This window comes from Anser cygnoides, chromosome 16 (genome assembly GCF_040182565.1).
Source record: "Anser cygnoides isolate HZ-2024a breed goose chromosome 16, Taihu_goose_T2T_genome, whole genome shotgun sequence".
Lineage (NCBI taxonomy): Eukaryota > Metazoa > Chordata > Aves > Anseriformes > Anatidae > Anser > Anser cygnoides.
Window position 1 is genome coordinate 15074232 of NC_089888.1, and position 19778 is coordinate 15094009.

General features: G+C 41.2%; 1 protein-coding gene across 5 annotated transcripts in view; it reads right to left on the reverse strand.

Annotated features, from left to right (window-relative positions):
- CPNE1 (copine 1) overlaps window positions 1–19778 on the reverse strand; it is a 41894-nt gene that overhangs the window by 6894 nt on the left and 15222 nt on the right. For all 5 annotated transcript variants that reach the window (XM_048048962.2, XM_048048961.2, XM_048048963.2 and 2 more), the window contains 9 exons: window positions 8592–8720; window positions 8129–8308; window positions 7283–7357; window positions 6977–7048; window positions 6249–6332; window positions 5677–5766; window positions 1853–1951; window positions 559–645; window positions 398–457 (listed from right to left, as the gene is read on the reverse strand). In XM_048048962.2, coding sequence (XP_047904919.2) covers window positions 398–457; window positions 559–645; window positions 1853–1951; window positions 5677–5766; window positions 6249–6332; window positions 6977–7048; window positions 7283–7357; window positions 8129–8308; window positions 8592–8720 — 876 coding nt within the window. The remainder of the gene's footprint in view (window positions 1–397; window positions 458–558; window positions 646–1852; window positions 1952–5676; window positions 5767–6248; window positions 6333–6976; window positions 7049–7282; window positions 7358–8128; window positions 8309–8591; window positions 8721–19778) is intronic.

The following is a 19778-nucleotide window of genomic DNA, read 5'->3' on the forward strand; positions in this document are numbered from 1 at the left end:
AAGCATCACCATAAGCAATTGAGAAGTACCAACCATAACCAAAAACAGAGGGCTAGGCTAGCCCCACACTGCTCCCTTCCTCCCAGGCACAAAGACAGTCCCATACAGGGACAGACAAACAAGCCTGCACACCTTTTCAGAGAGGTCACATGCACGTCTAAGGAGTAGTAGTCCTTCCACTGACAGACTGAGAACTGATTTCTCAAAGGAAGCTTAAGAAACTCAGGATCCATTAAATTTGCTACTTAATAGCAAAAAGTAAAAATTTACAGTTACTTCTTTTTGGCAGTCTTCATCACTTCCTAAGAAAACACAGACTGCAAACTGAAGTACTAACCACAACTCTGTTGCCCTTGTCTTAGCATCTACCGAGAAGTGCAGTGGGGAAACAACTCACTGTAAAATTAATCTGGCAGCCTCCCATGATGTAGTCCAGGAATGAATAATCTGTTTCAATCTAGAGAAACAGACAGACATCATTACACCTCCTCCCCACAAAAACAGATTTCTTTACAATCAGAACACAAAAAAGCCAAACGATGACAATAATCTTCCTACCTTGCAGGATTTTATCCTAATAATGCCAGAGTTTTTGTAGCTCTTTCTCTTCTGTTTCTTCTCAGGATGAATGCATTCATATTCCACCTACAGAAAGCAAGTATTCAAGAAGCAAGTAATAGAACACCTGCATTTCCAGCAGGGCAAACTATTGAAACAGAACAGTGTCAGACATTACATAATTTCAGAGTTATCTGGCAATATTCTGAGACTTCATTTTAAAAAGGTTTGTGATTACTGTGGCTGTTATTTGACAAGTTAAATAGATGTTTTTGCTACCATCACTGGGCAAAGCACATAAGTCAAGACTTCATGGAAGTCCCTCTTTGGGATGTGACTGTTAGTCTGTACAGAACCATCGAACAGTCATTGTAACAGAGGACAAAAAGGCCGGCAAAAACGCAAGCATTTCTCTTAACATAATCACATTCTTTATCAGTTAAGGGAAGGGAATGAACACAAACAGATGAGGAGAAGGCAAAGCAGGCAGAGGGAGGGAAGGAGGCCAAAAACCCTAGGTCACAGGTTCTCAATGGCAGAGGCATTGTTCTGACAGTGCTGTTTTGTTTCACTTTGTATTAGTTCTGATCTCACATGGGTTAGGAAGGAAGGAAGCCATCTTCCACCAGTCTTAGGACTAAAATCACAGAAATCAAACTGGCTGGTGACTGGAAGCACTTCCAGGCTATGCCCTGCATGTGGATTCATCTGTCTGAATCCAGATGAGACCTCTTCATGAGAATGAGAGTTGACGTTTTTGCTGCAGACAACAGAGAAGCTGGCACCACCAGCTAATGACCCAACATACTCTAAAACAGGTGTCCAAGATAAAGTAAGAAAAGAGACCCTTGGAAACACCATTTCTCTTCTCTAGCTAAAAAAACAACCGGAGTGCTAGTAAGGGCAACCAGCTCAGGCACAAACGTTACCTGAGATGAGTGCTACCTCTAGGCTCTTCTGTTACAGCATTAACAAGAAGCTCTTTTGTTTCCACTTGGCTCAGCAGAGGCAAAAGCGCACAGAATTGCTGGCAAGAAATGGCATGTGGCCAGCAGACAATGGGCTCAAGGATGTCTGTAGGAACAGGAGGGCTAACAGTACCCAAGAAAAACAGTAGTATCCTCCCCATGTCAGTTTTTTTTTTTTTCCCCAAATGTTGGCTTAGTAATACAAAGATACAGACAAAAAAAATCACTTTTGGAGGCAAAAACTAAAAATCTCTCAGAGATCAGTACTAAAAAGGGTTTGTGAAAGACTGAAATATGGACTTAATTAAGGAACTAAGAAAGCTCACCGGAGAGCCGTCACCCGCTTTCTGCAGCTGAGCCAGGTTAGTTTCAAAAATGCCTATCAAGTCATGTGACCCATCACTATCATGATCCGCACACTGTACCTGGAAGAGAAGAGACAGCAAGCAATGGGCAGGCGTACTGCATTAGGGAGAGTGACAGCTGCTCACCACAGAACCTCTCTGCTTCCAACAGCTTTGCACTGACGGTAGTATATTCCCCCATCAAATCTGAACTGGTGTTGTCACCCCGATCGCTAACTGAAATCCCACAGGAAAAAGAGACACACAGCGCGAATTTCAGTTAGAACAAGGAAGACAATTCAATTGCTTCACCACAAGGTGACAGCTTTGTTTTTAACTGAAAGCTTTCTCCAGTTCAAATGGAAGAGACTGAAATAACAAAAAATTCAACAGAATTAAAACCCTTGTTTCACAGCCCAAAGTTATACACTTGAGATCATTCAGGACATGATATGCAACTGGGATGAGAATAAGAAGCAATTACAAGTTTTATCTAGGCAATTGCTGAATATGCTCCTTTCTTCTACCTGGCAATAGCATCAATTTACAAAGAAACTGCTATTTCCACAGAGTGTTACGTCAGTCTTTTTCTGCATCTTAAACCAATCAAATCATAAACAATTAATAAGCAGTCATGTTTCAAACAGCATGAAAGCTTGAATCTTTAGAAGTACAGAATGCAAAAAAACCAATGTATTTAAAAACAAAACTATGATAACAACTATGGCTTAGAACAAAACCAGTACAATGTACATTGGCAACAGCTCCCCAGCCAACCAAAAACTACGGAAGCATTTAGAACATGCATGATACGTGGTACAGCAGAACACAAATCCAGAAGCAGTCAGCCAAGAAGAAGTTTGTGGACAGCTGCTTTTCCCCCTGCTGAAGTTCACGTACTACACCGACTCAAAAGCTCGCTATGAGGTCTGCTTTTATTAAGCAAGGAACTGGTGTTGCCTCAGTAAAAAATTGTGGCAGCTTTCTCCTCAGGACGACGGGACACGACGAACCTACAAGTGACACCTAGATAAGGAAGTCAAATCGAATAGCTAGATCACCAAACTTGAGGACAGGTATCTTTGAAGGGTTCCTACTGCCTTCAATCCACAAGGGATCTTCCATTGGTTTCAGTGGGAAATCTGTACAAAAAGCTGGATGAATTGTGGTCTAACCTAGCCAAATTGGAAGCACCATGCCATCCCTTCAGTCTCTCCAATGGGAAAACAAGATCACTTCAGAGATTGGGCCCAATGCTTCTTCCCCTTCATCTTTCCCAACCCACCACTGCTCCATTCCTCTCTTCTGCATGCTCCACCATGAAGCAACCTCCAGGCTCCTCCATGAACCCCACTCTGCCTCTCTCAACAACTCTGATGTTTAAAACATCATTCAAAAGTGATTTGACCATGTCAGGGAGGTTGCTCAAGGGGGCCATCCTGCAGAGAGCAAGGTAGAGACTAGGGGTGTCCTTGGTGCTAATACACCTGAGACATGGCTGCAGAGAATTCAGCAGCTGCCACCTCCATGCACCTCCCCTTTTCCTCCTGCTTGCTCTTGTCCATGCCAAAAATACATATTTAGGACCCGTCCCTGTTATTAGTTCACAGCATGATATAGCTTAAAACAAACCTCCTTTTGCAAGGGTTTTCTAACGTGGGCTTAGATTTACAGTATGCAGTCTGAAGAGTGGTGCTGCTACAAACAACACGTGGAAGATGTGACATAGGAACAAGTACCTGAAGCTGCCAATAACTGCTTTCTGAAACAAGGCCTGACCGCGGGGGTCAGCTAGCAATACTGCGAGATACTGCATGCAATTATTCTCAGCTAACTGTCCAATATTCATTAAGAACCATGGAATATATTCAGTGGGTCAAAGGCCCCTTTCAATCTACAAGACAAATTTCCGACATTCACAGAAAATGGATTTGCCTTTATGCACATGCCATCAAATGCATGGACTGGAAGGGAGTTTTGTTTGTTTAAGTATTATGTTTACTATTTCTATTTAAACAATTACTGGGGAGAAAAACTGCTTTTATTTGCCCTTTTTCTTAAAGAACCTGTCAGAAAATTACATTGTGTCAAAAATCTGAGCTGTTCTTTAGCAGGGACAAAAATAACACCACTCTGCATCACAATGAAGAAAGAATTACCAAAATATTAGGTAGCATCGTTAATTTGACCTGAAGATTTATGTTCACAGACACACATTTAGTGCACATTTCCCACTACAGAATTATCACGTGTTGCTAGCAAAGCTAACATTTATGAGACACATCAAACTGACTTATGCACATGCATGGACATTTCCATTATGCTGAAGCACAAGGACTTCTCCATTCTGCAACCATTTTTCTACATGTAACTGTTCCAAAAAATCTTAGGAAGCCTCGAACAAGAGATTCAGAGCACCACGTACCAAATGATAAACGCATCTCCAGTGCAATGTTACATTCTTTAGTGCTACTGCTCCTGCCTGTCTTAAGTCCCTTTTCTGATCAACTTCCCTAATCCCTAGGGGAAAGGAAAATTTAATCCTTTTTCACAGATGCATTGTGAAACTTAATATGTTATTTGCACATGCATCAAGGATTTTGTCTGAAAGGAACTAACAGAAAAAAATTTATATTTTTTAAAACAGATCATTTCAAAGTGAATCCCAAAGCACAGAAAGCTTCCAAAAAAAAAAAAAAGAATTCAGACTGTAGTAAATACAACTTCAGTAATATAACGTCTAAATCATGCCATGTCATGTCAGTTTTGACAAGGTAACATACATCTCTTCGCCACTTCCTTTCCACATTTATTTCAGAACTTTTGGACCAAGACTTCTTTCTGACCTAAGACTGTTGACTCCCATAGAGCAAAAGCTCATGACCGCCACTTAGAACACTGTCACATATTCAACAAGCTCAGCAGATTTGAACATCTATTTCCAGGTTAATAATCTCAGTAATTCTTTCGATCTCTCATGCTGCACAAATTAAAAGGTTAGCATGCATTGCTTTTTGCTAAACCTTTCAAATCAAACTTCTAGCATGAGGTTTCTTCACAGACAGGATGAGGCAGGAAAATTCTGCAAACGGAAAGTGTTTAGGAGTTAGATAAACAGAAAGACTATACTCAACATACAACTAGTTATGGCTTTAAATGCCTTTGTATTACCAGTGCATTGCTTAGAACAGAAATTGAATTAATTTGCTGTCAGACTATTTTTGTAGAAACTTGTAGAAAGATGTAATTGTTCTTCTACCACCTCCGTAATTCAGGACCAGAGAACATTAATCATCACATGCAAGACTACAAGGAACTTCAGTTCTGACTCAAAACCAAATTTATTGTTCAAACATAAAGAAAAATAGCTGTGATAAGCCCACCATTCTTATGAACGGACAAAGCTGTTAGCTGCCCACTCTGTCTGTATCCTAACGCATTCAAGCTTGTCGAGTACAAGTCTCACAGTTTTCACTTAGTGTTAGAAAGCCACAACTAAACAAAAAGTCCAAAACCTGAAATGCTGGCCAGAATATCCAAATAATCATTTATAATTCTTCTTATGATGAATCATTAGAAAGTGTGTCACTTCTGCATTCCCTAACTTCTCAATTTGACAACTCACAATGTTTTAGAACAGACTTCATACTTAATAGACATATAATCACTTATGTGCCATACTCTTTATTATTCCAGAAGGGCAATCTAAAATTTTAAATATGACTAGACAACTTGATAACTCATAGTTAAGATATCAACAGATTGGGTTTCTTTCAACAACAAATTTGAAATTCCAAAGTCTGTACCTTGATAGGTTTATTAAAATCAGCACCACAGAACGTCTGCAAGGGAACACTGAACTTCCTCCAGCATGGATTTAAGTTGTTCTTAATCACCTTAAAAAAAATGACAGCATAATGTCACATGAGGGATGTGGTATGCAAGTTACTAAGAAACATATCATGAGGGTTCTGTACTTCTGTGGGGCTACCTGAACAGCCCCAGTCAGTTCAACTTTGACAATGCATGGAACACCAAGCAATAAGTTCTATTAAAAATAGAAGATAGAAATACAACGTAGGGTTCAATTGTAGAGCCAAGCCAATCATCGCCTGAAAGGCAGAAGAGTCCTACCACTCTTGTTCTCCCCTGGTGCATGGTTGGACTCTTCATCAACCCAGCTTAACACACTGATCAGGCAGCAAATTAGCCATTTTCTGCCAGGTCAGTGAGCCGAATCCGTTTTTTGGGGTACAACACGAGTTTCATCACAGAACTGGTGCATGGCATGACCAGTAGTGACACATTCCTGCTTTTGGTAGGAGCAAGCTGTCAGATCAACTCAACACTATGAAACACATCAGTGTAGAAATACTACCTCTGATCTGTACACCAACTGCCACATTCCAGCATCGCCCTGCTTGTAAAGCTCCAAAAACGGATCCGATTTACCTAGGAAATCCTGCAAACAAAACCCCAACAGAATTCATCAGACCCCCCTGTTTTACTCAAATGAGAGAAGAGATAGCTAATCACTACATAACACTTCAAACAAACCACAGTCAAACAAGCTATATGTTTGTTTTCCTCTTTCATTGTGTTTTTCTCTTTTAAACTGCAGCACTTTCAAAGCCATCATAATACATAAGCTCTGATTCCAAGACTGTGCTTCCTCAGAGTATTTTGTTACTATGAATTGTGCCATTCTGCTTGGCTTAAAATAACATCAAGGTAGCATATCTAAATTTCCACCTCTTCTGCTTTAATGTCATTACAGAAAGCCCAGTTAACTGCACAGTCACAACAATCAATGGAGACAATTATTTAATATACTAACATGTAGATTATTCCAAAACCAAAATAATCCTCCAAAACCGAAACCTGGCGGTTGAATTTCGCATCTAAGACCGTATTTTTCAGCATGTCATTATGCCTCTAGTTCACTTCATCATCAGTAACAAAACACAGCAAGCCTTTTTTACACAAGGATTACAGAGCTTAGTTGAAGGTTTACAATACAGTGACTGCTAGCAAAAAGGCGCTAACTGTAGAAATAGTCAAAACCTACAGAAGCATACAATATCATTAAAAAAAATAAATCAATACCTTTTTGTCCAAGTTTCGGGCTTCAATTTCCAAATAAACAACCCTGGTATCTTTAATCTCCTCTGCTGAAATCTGTGCACAGGGAAAAAAAATATAAATACATATACGTATATACACACACACCCTACAGAGTTTTGCTTATGCTTTGTGCTTAGAGAAACTCCGTGTATGGTTACAAACACATACCCTTCCTGTACACATGCAGAATTTGAAAACAGACAAACAAAACCAGAAACGTTACTTTGTCCCAGACCACATACCAAAGATCAAGAAATCATTTTTTCCACACACAACCAGGTCATTTACCGTTATGGTGCCTTTTCCTGCTGGCTTTCCCTCCTTCAGTTCCAGAGGTCGAGTGAACACTGAGCTGGACACAACCTGAGGTTAAAAGACAGATATTATAAACATCAAGGTAGACAAAAAGCAAAGAATTATTCTTCAGGATGATTTTTTTAAAGCTCTCCTAAAAAGCTCTGAAGGGTTTAAGTCCATTTCCTGCAGTGACAGATACCAGTTTGTGCTTCTGAAATGGTTAAGCAGCCTTAAAATTTTCCCTCCCTATCCACAAAATAATATCCACTAGTATGTCTCAAATTTTATGTTAGCCTCCTATTGCTGCTTCCCCCAAGATATTTACATTACAAGTAGTCAAACAGCTGCTGAAAATCAGAAAAGACTATTTAGCTAATCAAGTCTTTCTTTAATATCCCAAATACCACCTTTCTTCTCCTACCCAGCAATACAAACTCCTCTTCAGGAATCAACTGCAGAATCTCAGACAGTCTTACCTCCCTGAATTTATGGTCTGACAATCTTTTTGTGCAAAGGGAACCAAAAAGGCTCTGTTAGAGTTCTCCAGGCTCCACGCCCTCCTCATTCCCAATCTCCCATTAGCACTATGATTGCCTCTTACATTCCATAATGACTGGTAAACCATACACATCTAACCTTCGCTTTGCACTCAACACGATTTTTCTAATACATTCAGTAGGGGCACAAACTAATATGCTAAATAAGCGTAAGGAACAAGACGTTTTGAAACGTGAATGCGTCAAAGCCTTTCATAAACCAGCCTTGCTTCCCATTTTTCACAACAAACCCAGTGCTCGCTGCTACATCGTAAATCGCTTCACATGTTCCTCTGCATACCTGTCCCAGCGTGCACTCGATCCCTCCAAGGTAGTCATCGTCGTTTAGATCAGGGGACTTGTTATCGATGTCATACACACCAAATTTCAGCTTCTGCACTTTCTCAAAGTAGTAGTCGACAACCAGCTTCTTTGAAAATTCAGGGTTTTGGCAGTTCTTTATCCTCTCCGTGCGATCTAACTGTACAGACACAGAAACAAAGTTGAAGAAAAAAAGGGAAAAAACAGGAAGAGGCCAGGGATCCAGCGCATGCTGGACCGCGCGCTCTGAGCACAGAAAGGACAGCACGTGCTGGAGCAGCCAAACCAAGGCCCCATCGCATCTCCAGGCGAGCGTACGAGCAGCGACCGAAGCCAACGACAGCACGGCCCCGACGACCCCACCCCACGCCCGAGCCCCGGGAACGCCGATCGCAGACCCGAAGGGAGCGCACGGGCCGCGGAGGGCGCTGCCGGCGCCGTACCTCAGCCCACTGGCGGCCGCCCACGTCCTGCAGCAGGACGCAGAGGGGATCCGACTTGGAGCCGACGTCCCGGTCGAGGAGGCGCTGGCAGGACACGGACAGCTCCACCCTGCTCACGCACTGCGCCATCTGCGGGCAGAAGCGCAGAAAGGGTCAGGCCCGGCGGCGGCTCCCGGTCCCGCAGGTGCTCGCGGCGGGGGCGCGGCCCCGGGCGGTTCCTCCCCGGCGGCGGGGCCGGACCGCGACCCGCTCCCGCCCGGGGCTCCGAGCCGCGAGCCCGGCCCCGGCCGCAGCGCCGCGAGCCCCTCGCCGGGGAGGACCGGCTGCCGGCCCCCGTCCCAGCAAGATGGAGTCGCCTCTGCCCGCGCCACAGCGCCCGGGCCGGGCTCCGCTCCCTCCCCCGCAGGCCGAGCTCTGCCTCGCCCCCTTCTTTAGGGCTCCCGCTGCCCACAGGGACACGGCTACGGCGGTGCCAGCTCCAGCCGGAAAGGGGCTGGAGAGAACTCGGGGCCGGTACGCGTTTCTCCCTCAGGCCTCGCGCTTTCGCTATGGGGGGCGGGTGTAAAACGACGGCACTTTTTTGCCCTTTCAGGGGGGCAGTTGTTGGTTCAGTATGTCAGCTGCCGAAGCTCCTGCTCTGCCTGTGCAGACACCCCCCCCCACCCTCCCCCTTGCTAGCACAGTGACAGGAAATCTGCTCTAGGAGGCTTCTGCACGCAGCACAGAAGCCACAGAAGCAGCCATCGTGAAGCGAAAAGGCCCGACTGCAGGGCGGCTGTACAACGCCACAGCGTGCGAGCTCTGCCTCGCGTCCCGTCCTCACATGCTACAGAGCCCCCCTTCTTCAGGTGCTGCCTTCACAATAAAAAAAAAAGCGATAATTTTATTGCATTTCAAATTACAGCCAGTTTTGTTCAAGGAACAGCTACAATTATCAAAACTGAAAATAAGGCTTCCAGTAGCAAATAAAAGATCGGACAGCTTGAAAGGTCTAAGAAATGCTTTAAAATGTTTTTCCATAGAGAAGCTACTTCAGCAAGGTATTAGGAAAAATAAGGAAATAGGTGTTTGGCCTCTCTAGTATCTGCCTACCCACATTGCTTTCTCATACTTGCATGGTGTAAATATTAATTATCTCAATAAAGAGATGAACTTCTGTTAGACAACTTTTAAGCCCCTTGGTGCACCACTCAGCCCTCCCAATCCGCAATCTCCCCAGACAGATGTTACCCACGTCACTTAATACACTACAGATGTTGTAGTGATGGCAGCAGGACAAACAGTGCTGAATAAGAATTAGCAACGCTTTAGACAAAGAGGATCACGGTTCAGCTTTCTAAGGTCATCATCATCTGCTTTAACCCCAATATCAAAAAGGCTAACGTGAAGTAGTCTGCACTGTTCAAACGACTAGTTAGAACTGTCTATCTTCCACTTCAGCTTCATGCAACCTTACATAAGATTCACAAAAAAAACATCATTACCTTTAATACCATATTTCTCCTAAAATCACAACAGTTACAGGTATCAGTTTTTCATTACCTACACGTGTTGTTCCACCAGACCAGCTAACTTCACACGAAGTCTCACATCTGCATAGCCCGCAGTTCTACAAACAGCCATACGTATCCACATGACATTGACAACAAAGATCAGGACAGCTAGCCTCGGCTCCAGGGCCAACATTTCTCCTCTTTATTTTCTCTATTGCAACAGATTTCTGTACCATCATGTAGCCACTTTTCCTTCCCTGTACAGCACAAAGTGATCAGGAATCAAGTTGAAAACATCAAAGAAATGTCTCCCCAAAATCTTCTGGCATCTCCGGACAACAGCCGTCCCTTCCCAGAAGGAAACATTACTATAGGTCTGAATTTGCACGTAGAATGAGTCCCTACGTATTTGTTCAATGCCATGTTACAGAGACACTGATGAGGAAAGTTGAGAGTTTGCAATAGGAACCGTTAAACCACACAAGAAAGCCAGAAGGTAAAATGAAGCACCAAGTCTTCACAATCACCTACCGCATGCTACCTGAATCTCTTCTCCACATCTGTAGCAGTGAAACCATGAAATTACTCCACTGTCTCAAGGAACTGTCTTTCAGTACACTGACACAGTTATGTCTTGTTCTGCTATTCTAGATTTTAAAACATAAGAAATCCCTTGCAACACAGCCCAGATGGACTGTTTCTGTAGTTAGACCAGAAAGGATCCTTTCCAATTACGTCTTCCTGTTCTATTTGGTGATTGCAGGGCACCAGGTGATGCACCCTTATGAAAAGAGGAGAGGTAGCTCCTTAGCAGATTGAGATAAAATATTCACGTTTCATTTGAAAATATCAGTTTGAATCTCTGCCAGCAATTTGTTTGTATGTTGCTGCCTACAGACATCCTTCAAAAGCCCACACTAAGCTTTTTTTTTTTTCAGTTCACAGCTTTTCAAATACACTGTATGGCATTCTCCAGTTCTAATCCATTCCTTTAGAAAGTAAAACAGAAAAATCCTGATCATGAACTACTCTAAATATCTCAGCAGAAAAAGGAAGAAGTAGGTGATCTGTCAAGACAGACAGTCTATTTCAGTCAAGCCTGAAGATGTGCCTGGCCTCTCTCTAGGTGAACTCGGGCTTTGTTTGTTCTAGTTTTATTAATAGCCTTACTTTTTTTTTCCCCTGATGTGCATTCAAAGAACCAAACAATCTCATTTACCTCGCAGATTCAAGTCAACGATTGCAAAAATAAAATTTCATGTTTTCTCACCGAGTTTTCATAGAGCACACTCATGTTTATATATCCATTCATAGACAATATATTTAGCTTTTAGAATTCCAATAATTCATCTTTAATGACAGAATATTGTTTACATTTGTTGTGACAATCAAAAAATCCTTTTTCCAACAATTCCAGAAATTCTGAAATGCATTGATTTCTTATTTTCACCTCACAACAACTCTAGATTACTAATATTGATGTCTTATTTGAAACTTCTGGTTTCAAAAGCTTAAAGACAAAGGACATTCCCAAAATGAAAACAGCCGATAAAGCAAACTGGTTTTCATAAAAACACATCCAGCTTAGAAAGTATTTATTAGAAAACGATCCTTAATAGCTTGCAACAACAATTTATCAAACAACTTACTTGCCACAGGCAAATTAAGGTACAGCATGATCTGGGAATCACAAAACTATTCTAGCTGCAGAAATTCAGATTTTGCCAAGTAAAAATGAACTCCAAACAGATATATTCAAATTCTATTTAGAATACGTAAAACAGAGCCAGTGGATGCATCATAGCATAACAGGTTCAGAAAAAAAGGCAACATAAGCAAGCCACTGGGTAAGTGTTGCTGTTAGAAACAGCCAGTAAAAATCACAACTGATATTACACCACCAAGATCAACAATTTACACTGACAACAGCTGCACACATCTGATCCAATGCTCTCACACCTCGGGGATCTCACTGTTGAGAGGCATCACCCATGAAGTTTCATCTTGAGCTGAATTCTGCACACTCCTTTCTCAAGGGAAGAGTTTCCAGCACTCGGCTTCAGATCCATCAGACACCTATGTTTTTGCCTTTAGTTAGGACAGCACATAATGTATTTTTCTTCAAAATATGGTCTTACATCACCCATGTTATTCCTATGAACTCAAGAGCAGGTTACAACCCACAGACGTCTACGCAAGATCCTGTGCTCGTAATCCATCAGTACTCCATAGAAGTCTTTCACTGCTCAACCAGAAGTCATTCCCAGTTTTCAGGTAAATGCAGATCAGCTCCAGACCCTTAAGAAGTATACATGCTTTAAGAACTGCTCAGACAACCAAACTGCGGTCCAGTTTAAAAATGTCAAAATGATTAAGTCTTACTACGCATACCACCTCTGCACTGTGAAGATGATCATGAATTCCAGTTGTAATACACACAGAAAAGTAAATGCCATTTCATATTTCCAAACTGTTCTACACTAAATAGAGGCACACCAATAAATAAGTTGGAAGAACTGCAGCAAGGTCCCAAAACTGCAGCAAGGTCCCAAATAACATAACCAAGACCCCCCCCCCCAAAAAAAAACTACATTCTAGGAAAACCATGTAGGAGATGCATGCTATACATGTAGAAGACTAATCCGTTGTCTGCTACTTTCTGAAATTTTATACAAGCTTTTCAGAATTTCCAACAATTCCCACATATTTCTATAGAAAAAACAAGTTTTCACACAGAAAAGAGCATTCTCCAATGTAAACAATATTAACTCCATAGATGAGCCTAATAGTACCTTATACTTCTCTCACTATTCTTCTTCTACTGATTCTGCTTATGTACCAATGCTTAAAAGGAATAAAACAAATAAAAGAAAGCAATGCCCACCTACACTTGAAGAAAGCCCCACTTAAAGATATTAACTGTCCAAATTCATAACCTTGAAGGGTCTCACATTTCCCAGAAATGTCACGTATTGGTGTTTGAAGCATAAACAAACTTCTCTGTACTTATCTCCCTGCAATGAGGGCCATCGTTTAGTAGAGCCAGGAGCGACGCCTTCTGGAGAGAGGAATGTTAATGGTAACACAGAATCCAGACAGTCTTGGGTCAGCTTGGTTTCACTGCTCCACATAGGAAGTAATATAAGCAAGGATTTTGCACAAGAAAGCCTGCAGTTTATTTTCAGTTATTATCACTAATAAATTCTCAACTGCATCTCTGTATACAACACTCACACTACGTCAATTTACACCAAATACTACACATAAACTTAAGAACTTCGTTAGAACTTGAGCTTGACGTTTTTAATGCACATGCTCAGAAATAACTGTATTCAATGAGGTTATTTGGTACCAGTCTGGCTGTAGCTTCCACTCTACACTCTGCTTACAAAAACCACAAACACCAGCAATCCTGTTAGCAAAATGCACCAGCAATACCATCTTCACCATTTTGGTGTTATGCTTCCCAACAACTCAATACACCTAACACTCGTAACAAATTCCCAGTTAATAAATCATAATTTCCCAACAACCTAAGGTAACCTCTTGTCCCTTGCTTAGTCAAGTCCAATGTCTTGCATTTATCACCCTTATTTCTTCAAAAAAGGCTTTCTTTTCCTCCCAAGATCCCCATGTGCACAGACTGTCAGAAGTAATGCTTTCTCAGGTTACTAGTTCACTTTTCAGAGGGCAGTCTGTAACATTTCAGATTCCGATATTACAAAATCAACACTGGTGCAGAGTGCAGAGGTGGCGTCAGCTCCGCTTTTTATATGTATTACCAAAATAAAAATCCTAATATGGTCTTACTTTCCCAAGCCCCATAAGGCCCTGCCAGAAATCATAAAGCTAGATTTTGCATCACTAGATGCACTAAAAAGCATCTTCATTCAGAGCTGAAGTTATGAGACCCGCGTGGGGAGGATAGTGCACAAAATTACTAGTGATTACAGCTCCTTTGCAGCACTCTGGCTCTCCCATGGGCCCCACAGCCCAGACCACTGAACAGTTACGATTTTCCACCCTCTCATTACTCCTAGGGGTTGGAAACGGGACAGGTAGGACTAGCAGTAGAAACTTCTACACGCAGATAATAAATCCTGTTCTTTATGCAGCGTTTCATGTTATCTGGCATCATGCATCTTGACTGATTAATCAAAATTTTGGGAAAAGGAGGTTGCTTATTGCCATTATTACAAACTTGACAAGAAACCTGAAACAGAAGCTACCTGCTAATCATTAAAGAAAACATTAAAAGCACCTTTCTAACCAAGGTGCTCTAACCAAGCCAGGTGCCATCCTGATGAGTTACCTGTGGTCCACCCAGCAGCCTGAACACCTGGGAAGAGCAGCCATGAGGACAGGCACATGGCCCCCAAGCAGGGGAAAGCTGGCACGCGTTTCTGAAGGGCACAATGTTTGGCTGTGTTGACACAGAAGCGACCCGAGCCCTGACCTGAGGTAGGCAGGTGGCCGGCTGCCAACACAGACAAGCCTTTCTGAGCTCCAAATTTGACTCCAAGCCATAGGAGAATGGATTTATTGATTACAACATGCCTGTGACACTATTGAATATAGATGGAAGTTACGACCTACTTCTACTTACTGAGCTGTCTCCCCATGAGCCAGAAGCTCCAGGATCACCACCAGAATTAGGTTTTCTGTACCTGAAGGTGGCCTCCTGGCCCACATGCTGTAGTGGTGCCGTGACAACCTGACCTTTGAGAGAGGTCCAGGAAATGACTGAGCAGGGACAGCTCTCATTTATGCTAATAAAAATACCAAGTTTAGGACAGTTTAAAAGAAGTCCATGTAATCATAACCAACAAGGTCAGAAGAAAAGCCTGTGCCTTTTTTAGTATAGTCTCATTTTTGATGAAGTAAACAAACAGATCAACTCTGATTCTATTTCAAATACTAGTTTGAACCCGATTGTAGCGTATGACAAGCTAACACCTCAAAGTTAAGCCAGTTATAAAGATAAAATCTTAAAGAGCTAGTTTTCTAAGCTCCTTCTGTGAAAGAAAAAGCATTTCAGAGTTCCCCATAACACTTAACAGCAGAATATAAAAAAAAAGTACTGAAAAACTAACCTAAAGCAAGTTAGGGCTTTAGAGTCTATCATTCATTTGGCTTAATGCGGAACACGTAACTGCAACTCTTGAATTGCTCACTAAATTCACCCACCGAATAAAACTTTTTCTGTACTTTCTATATACATATTCAGCTGCTATACTTTTTGCCCTGTTATTCTCAAAAACTACCAAAATATAATGAACTTGACTTATAAAAAACAACCCAGCTCAACCACTCTGACCTTTGTAATAACACATTTTACACACTTTTACCTTTCTCAAGGAAGGCTTCATTTTTTCTATCGAAACTCTTAACTATTCCAATCTCAGGCACAAACACGTAAAGATTCTGTCCCATGCCAAAAAAATTAAGCTGGTTATGGCTCAAACCTCCACTTTGAGCATGAACTCCTCAAGCAGAGGCTGAAGACTACACCATATTCCTCCTCTATTACACTATGCTGCAACAGGGCCTACAGGTACTTCAACATACCCCTTCTTACTTACACACATCCATGATTTTTGAGGATACTTCTTGGTGTTCATTCTTCTGCTTCCTCTAGCATCCTCTACCTTCCCCAAGAGCTGGAAAACCAATGCCCAACGCATCCCGTTCTTACTCTAGAGCCTGCATGATTTTATCTACTCCCTCAAACGCAGACACGACGTTATACAGGTGACAGTGAGGCAGAAGTCACTGAGGTACATCTCTTCAGACTAGTACATCCTGCACCAACAGCACAGCTTCAAAATAAAACTTTAAGAAACATGTCAGCAGTACATTTTTACCGAAAGTATTTGCTGTTTTATCAAATGAATTCATGCAACTTAAGAATTCTGGTGATCACTTAATGAAAAATGGGCCATGTTTCTTGTTTTTATTGCACTACAGAATTACAACAAAAAAAGTTGAGATTTCCCAGATGAACTCTGGACAGCCAGTTCTGGGTTGCTCTGGAGTTATTATTGCACAGTGACCACCTTTCCTAGAGAATGAGAACGAACATAAAGCAGAAGCTACCTCTCAAGTGTTTCTCTCCTTATAGAATCATACTACATCTCTACGGGTTTCTCTTTTATGGACTTCAGTCTAACTCCTCTGAAATATGATCCAGAAACAAACCCTGTAATACTTCTTCTGCAGGGCTCAAAAGAAACAGATCTCTTAAGATGTATTCATTGCCAGTTTCGCCTCATATGCCAACACCTTCTTTCAATGTTTGCTCCTCCTTCTGAGTAGGTCCTTTTTCAAGGTAAAGATTCATATGCCCAATACTTTTCTGTCACTTAATTATTACCATCTGTAGTTGCATATCTTCACTTCTCCATCCTAATCTGTTGCAGAATAATGATTCAAAAAAGAAAAACCTATGAAAAACCACCACCACAAGAGCCTGATATCAAGGAAATACAACCAAGTAAAGGATTTGGTAACGGAACTCAAAGTTGTTTTTTTCCCCCTCTTCCCCCATTCAGACTAACAACAGAAGTATTTAAAAGGCCAGGTGAAGAAAAGCACCAGGAAAGCACAAGACATTTACCTTGTGTCCCTTTTCTGTTCTCCTCCAGATCCAACGTCTCTTGCCAGTCTACCTTCCCAACAGCATGAAGTCACCTATTAGAGCTGTAAGTTCAAACTACTCTACTTATCTCAGCACAAGCAGTCCACAACGAACATATACTCTTCCTTCATTTAGGGGATAGATTCCACAACTGCAGACAGACATCTCAAGTGCTTATTCTATATGTCTGCTCTCTATAGTACATACTCCGCAGTGATTTTCAGCCTCTTCCCTAAAGAAGTCTGTTGTCATTAAGATTGAATTTATCCTATTTTCTCAAAGTCAAATAAACCATTCCAATGTTTTTAATAAATATGACCAAACTAGGGCAGTGGAAAGTTTTTTCAGTAAGTAATAGTTATTTGATGAAAAAAAGTGTAAATTTAACAGCCGTAAAAGCATGAATTTAATTATTTTTGCTCTATGTAGAGAGAGAACTTGGAGTTACAACCATTAGATGGAACCTGGAAACTCGCATCACAAGTTGCAGCTTCTCCAGGCACCAGAGGGCTGCCTCTGTAGGAGAAGAACAGCCAAATGCCAGGACAAGACATCAGGAGGCTCAGCACGCTAACAGTTTGTTCACAGATTCTTCATTGACAGGGTTTTTATGTGTACCTAATGCAGCGGCAGCAGGATTTGAAGATCACAAAAGGATTACAACAGCATCTGTTTTTATATTATACATGCAAATGACCTTGGAGTGTGGGCTGCTCTTTAGAAACATTCAAAACAATGGGTTCATGCCACCTTTTCAAGACTAACAAGGGAGAAGGGAACGTTATATACTTCCATCACCTCACCACAGCATGCACAGATCTCAATTACAGGGACCACTCTTGCCTTTCACCTTCCAGCCTATAATAATAGAATTTAATGACAATGCTACAGTCATATTCAGCCAGGTCACTGCACCAAAAGAGCTGATATTTCATAGAGATATAAATAACGTGCAGACTAACATTAGGATTTCTATTATGTTGTAATTTATTATTGCTTTTGTTTAAATCACAGTATTTTTGTATCAGAAAACTTACACTTCTGACTTAGGTTACTTTCTTAAATGCACATCTACAAACAAATTTTCACAAGAAGTTTCATGCTAAAGCATGAACCATCCAGCAGAAGGAAAACACTGCTTACGCACTCTCCTTTCTGCTGCCAGGATTAGAGTAGCTAAACACCACCGCTTTCAAAGAAATAGCATGACACTTTGCTTGCACTGCAAGGAATAAATGCTATTTGGATTATCACTAACAAAAATATGGTGTCAGTTATCCAGAAGGATGGATGAAAGTCTGGATGACAAACATCCTTCAAAAAATTCAGGACCTTTGTGCAGTACACTATTACATGGTATGTACTTTTTCAGACATACTTCAAAATTTTTCTGAGATGCCTTAACAACATACAATTTACTCAAAATGCTTTTATACATACACAGGTAGTATCACTGACAAAGTAAAAGAACTACCGTGTCTTTGAACAACCAACCGTCAAAAATAATTCCGATTTAAAATTTAAGAAAATGTAAGATTGCGAAGTACCCAGGTTTAACTGTTCCTATTAATCAACAGCAAGCCATTTAGATTAATTACAGACCTCATATTCTGCCATTAATAATTCAATTTAAATTTCAGATTAGTTTAGAAATTTAACTGGCTACTCACTGTTTTATTTTGCTCTTTTTCACACAAGCTCAGTGCTAAAGTTTTTGGACCACAAATAGTTTTCATTAGATTAAGGCATCACTTGGGTTTTTTTTGTTTGTTTGTTTGTTTCGGTTTTTTACTAAAGCCAAGGTGAAACTTCTACCTCCACTTTAACCCCTAGCAACTTTTCACTGATGTGAAAGCTGATGCTTCATTAAGTTGCTTCTGCCATTGATTTAACAGTGACCAGGAGGAGAAGCTCACTACGCACCACCACCCTGCACACACACTTACCTCACCTCTGCAAAGTGTTCAGGTCCACAGATGAAAAACTCTACGCTCTAAAACCCGCTCCTTTCGTTCTTACAAGACTAGACCTAAGACAGAAGACTGTCTCTGCAGGAATGCTGTAATAAGGCGGGGGGGCGGGTCCTAGACAGGTTAATTGGCAATATTTAATAACTGTACCTCCCCTCTGCCCCTTCTTGAAGAGGTTTTCCCTATATTCAATGAACTGCTAGTGTCTGATTTTACTTTCATTAGCCTCTTTGCTTTTGTAGCTAGTTGCATTTAGCTTTCCTCAAGAACATGGGATTTATAAACATTGTCCTTTTATTAGAGACATTTGGCCAATAATGAAACCGTGTAAGAAACGTAAAAGAAGTTTGAGTTGAGTTTCCTGCCAAACAAGCAAGGACTTTTCACATTCCATATCCATTGTCCAGTCAAAACAAGCAGTGACATTTTAGTAACTTCTGAAAACAATATTTTTTTTGTAAAAGATGATTTTATGGAACACGTTCTGGCAGATGCTGTCAAAGCAAGCAGGTCACCAAATAAGTAGGTGCTATATAGAGGCTTGAAATCCTCCTCAGCAAGCAAGAACAACTCTGTAAGTTTTTAATCAAAAAAGGCACTTAAAGTTTCCTAAAAGGAATTCTTGAAGTAGGTTAGGTTCTGACTACATTGCAATTTTCCATCCCAAAATCTGTCTTCATTTCTACATGGCTAGAAAACATTTCTAAGCTTTCTACTATCACACAGAGCAACACTACATCCACATAATTGTATATAATGAGAAATGATTGACATGAAACTAATTGTGCGTAACCGTGAAACAGATAGCTCAAGTTCCACCTACCTTCAGATGGTCAGAAATCAGAGTAATACCATCCTACAGGTTCTTTGATTAAAGACACTGTAACTACAGTACGAAGATTTCAAAAGGTCACCAGCCTTCCAGAAGCAGCAACAGGTCCAAAAAGCCTGCCTCTGCCAACCATGTAAGTTTCACGCAGGATCAGTTCCTGTTTCCCTGGTGCAAGCCTGCCAAGGCCTAATTTTTCCATTTCAGAATTTACAGGGAAATTGCAGTCCCTCAACCATGTACAGTAAAGGCAAAGAA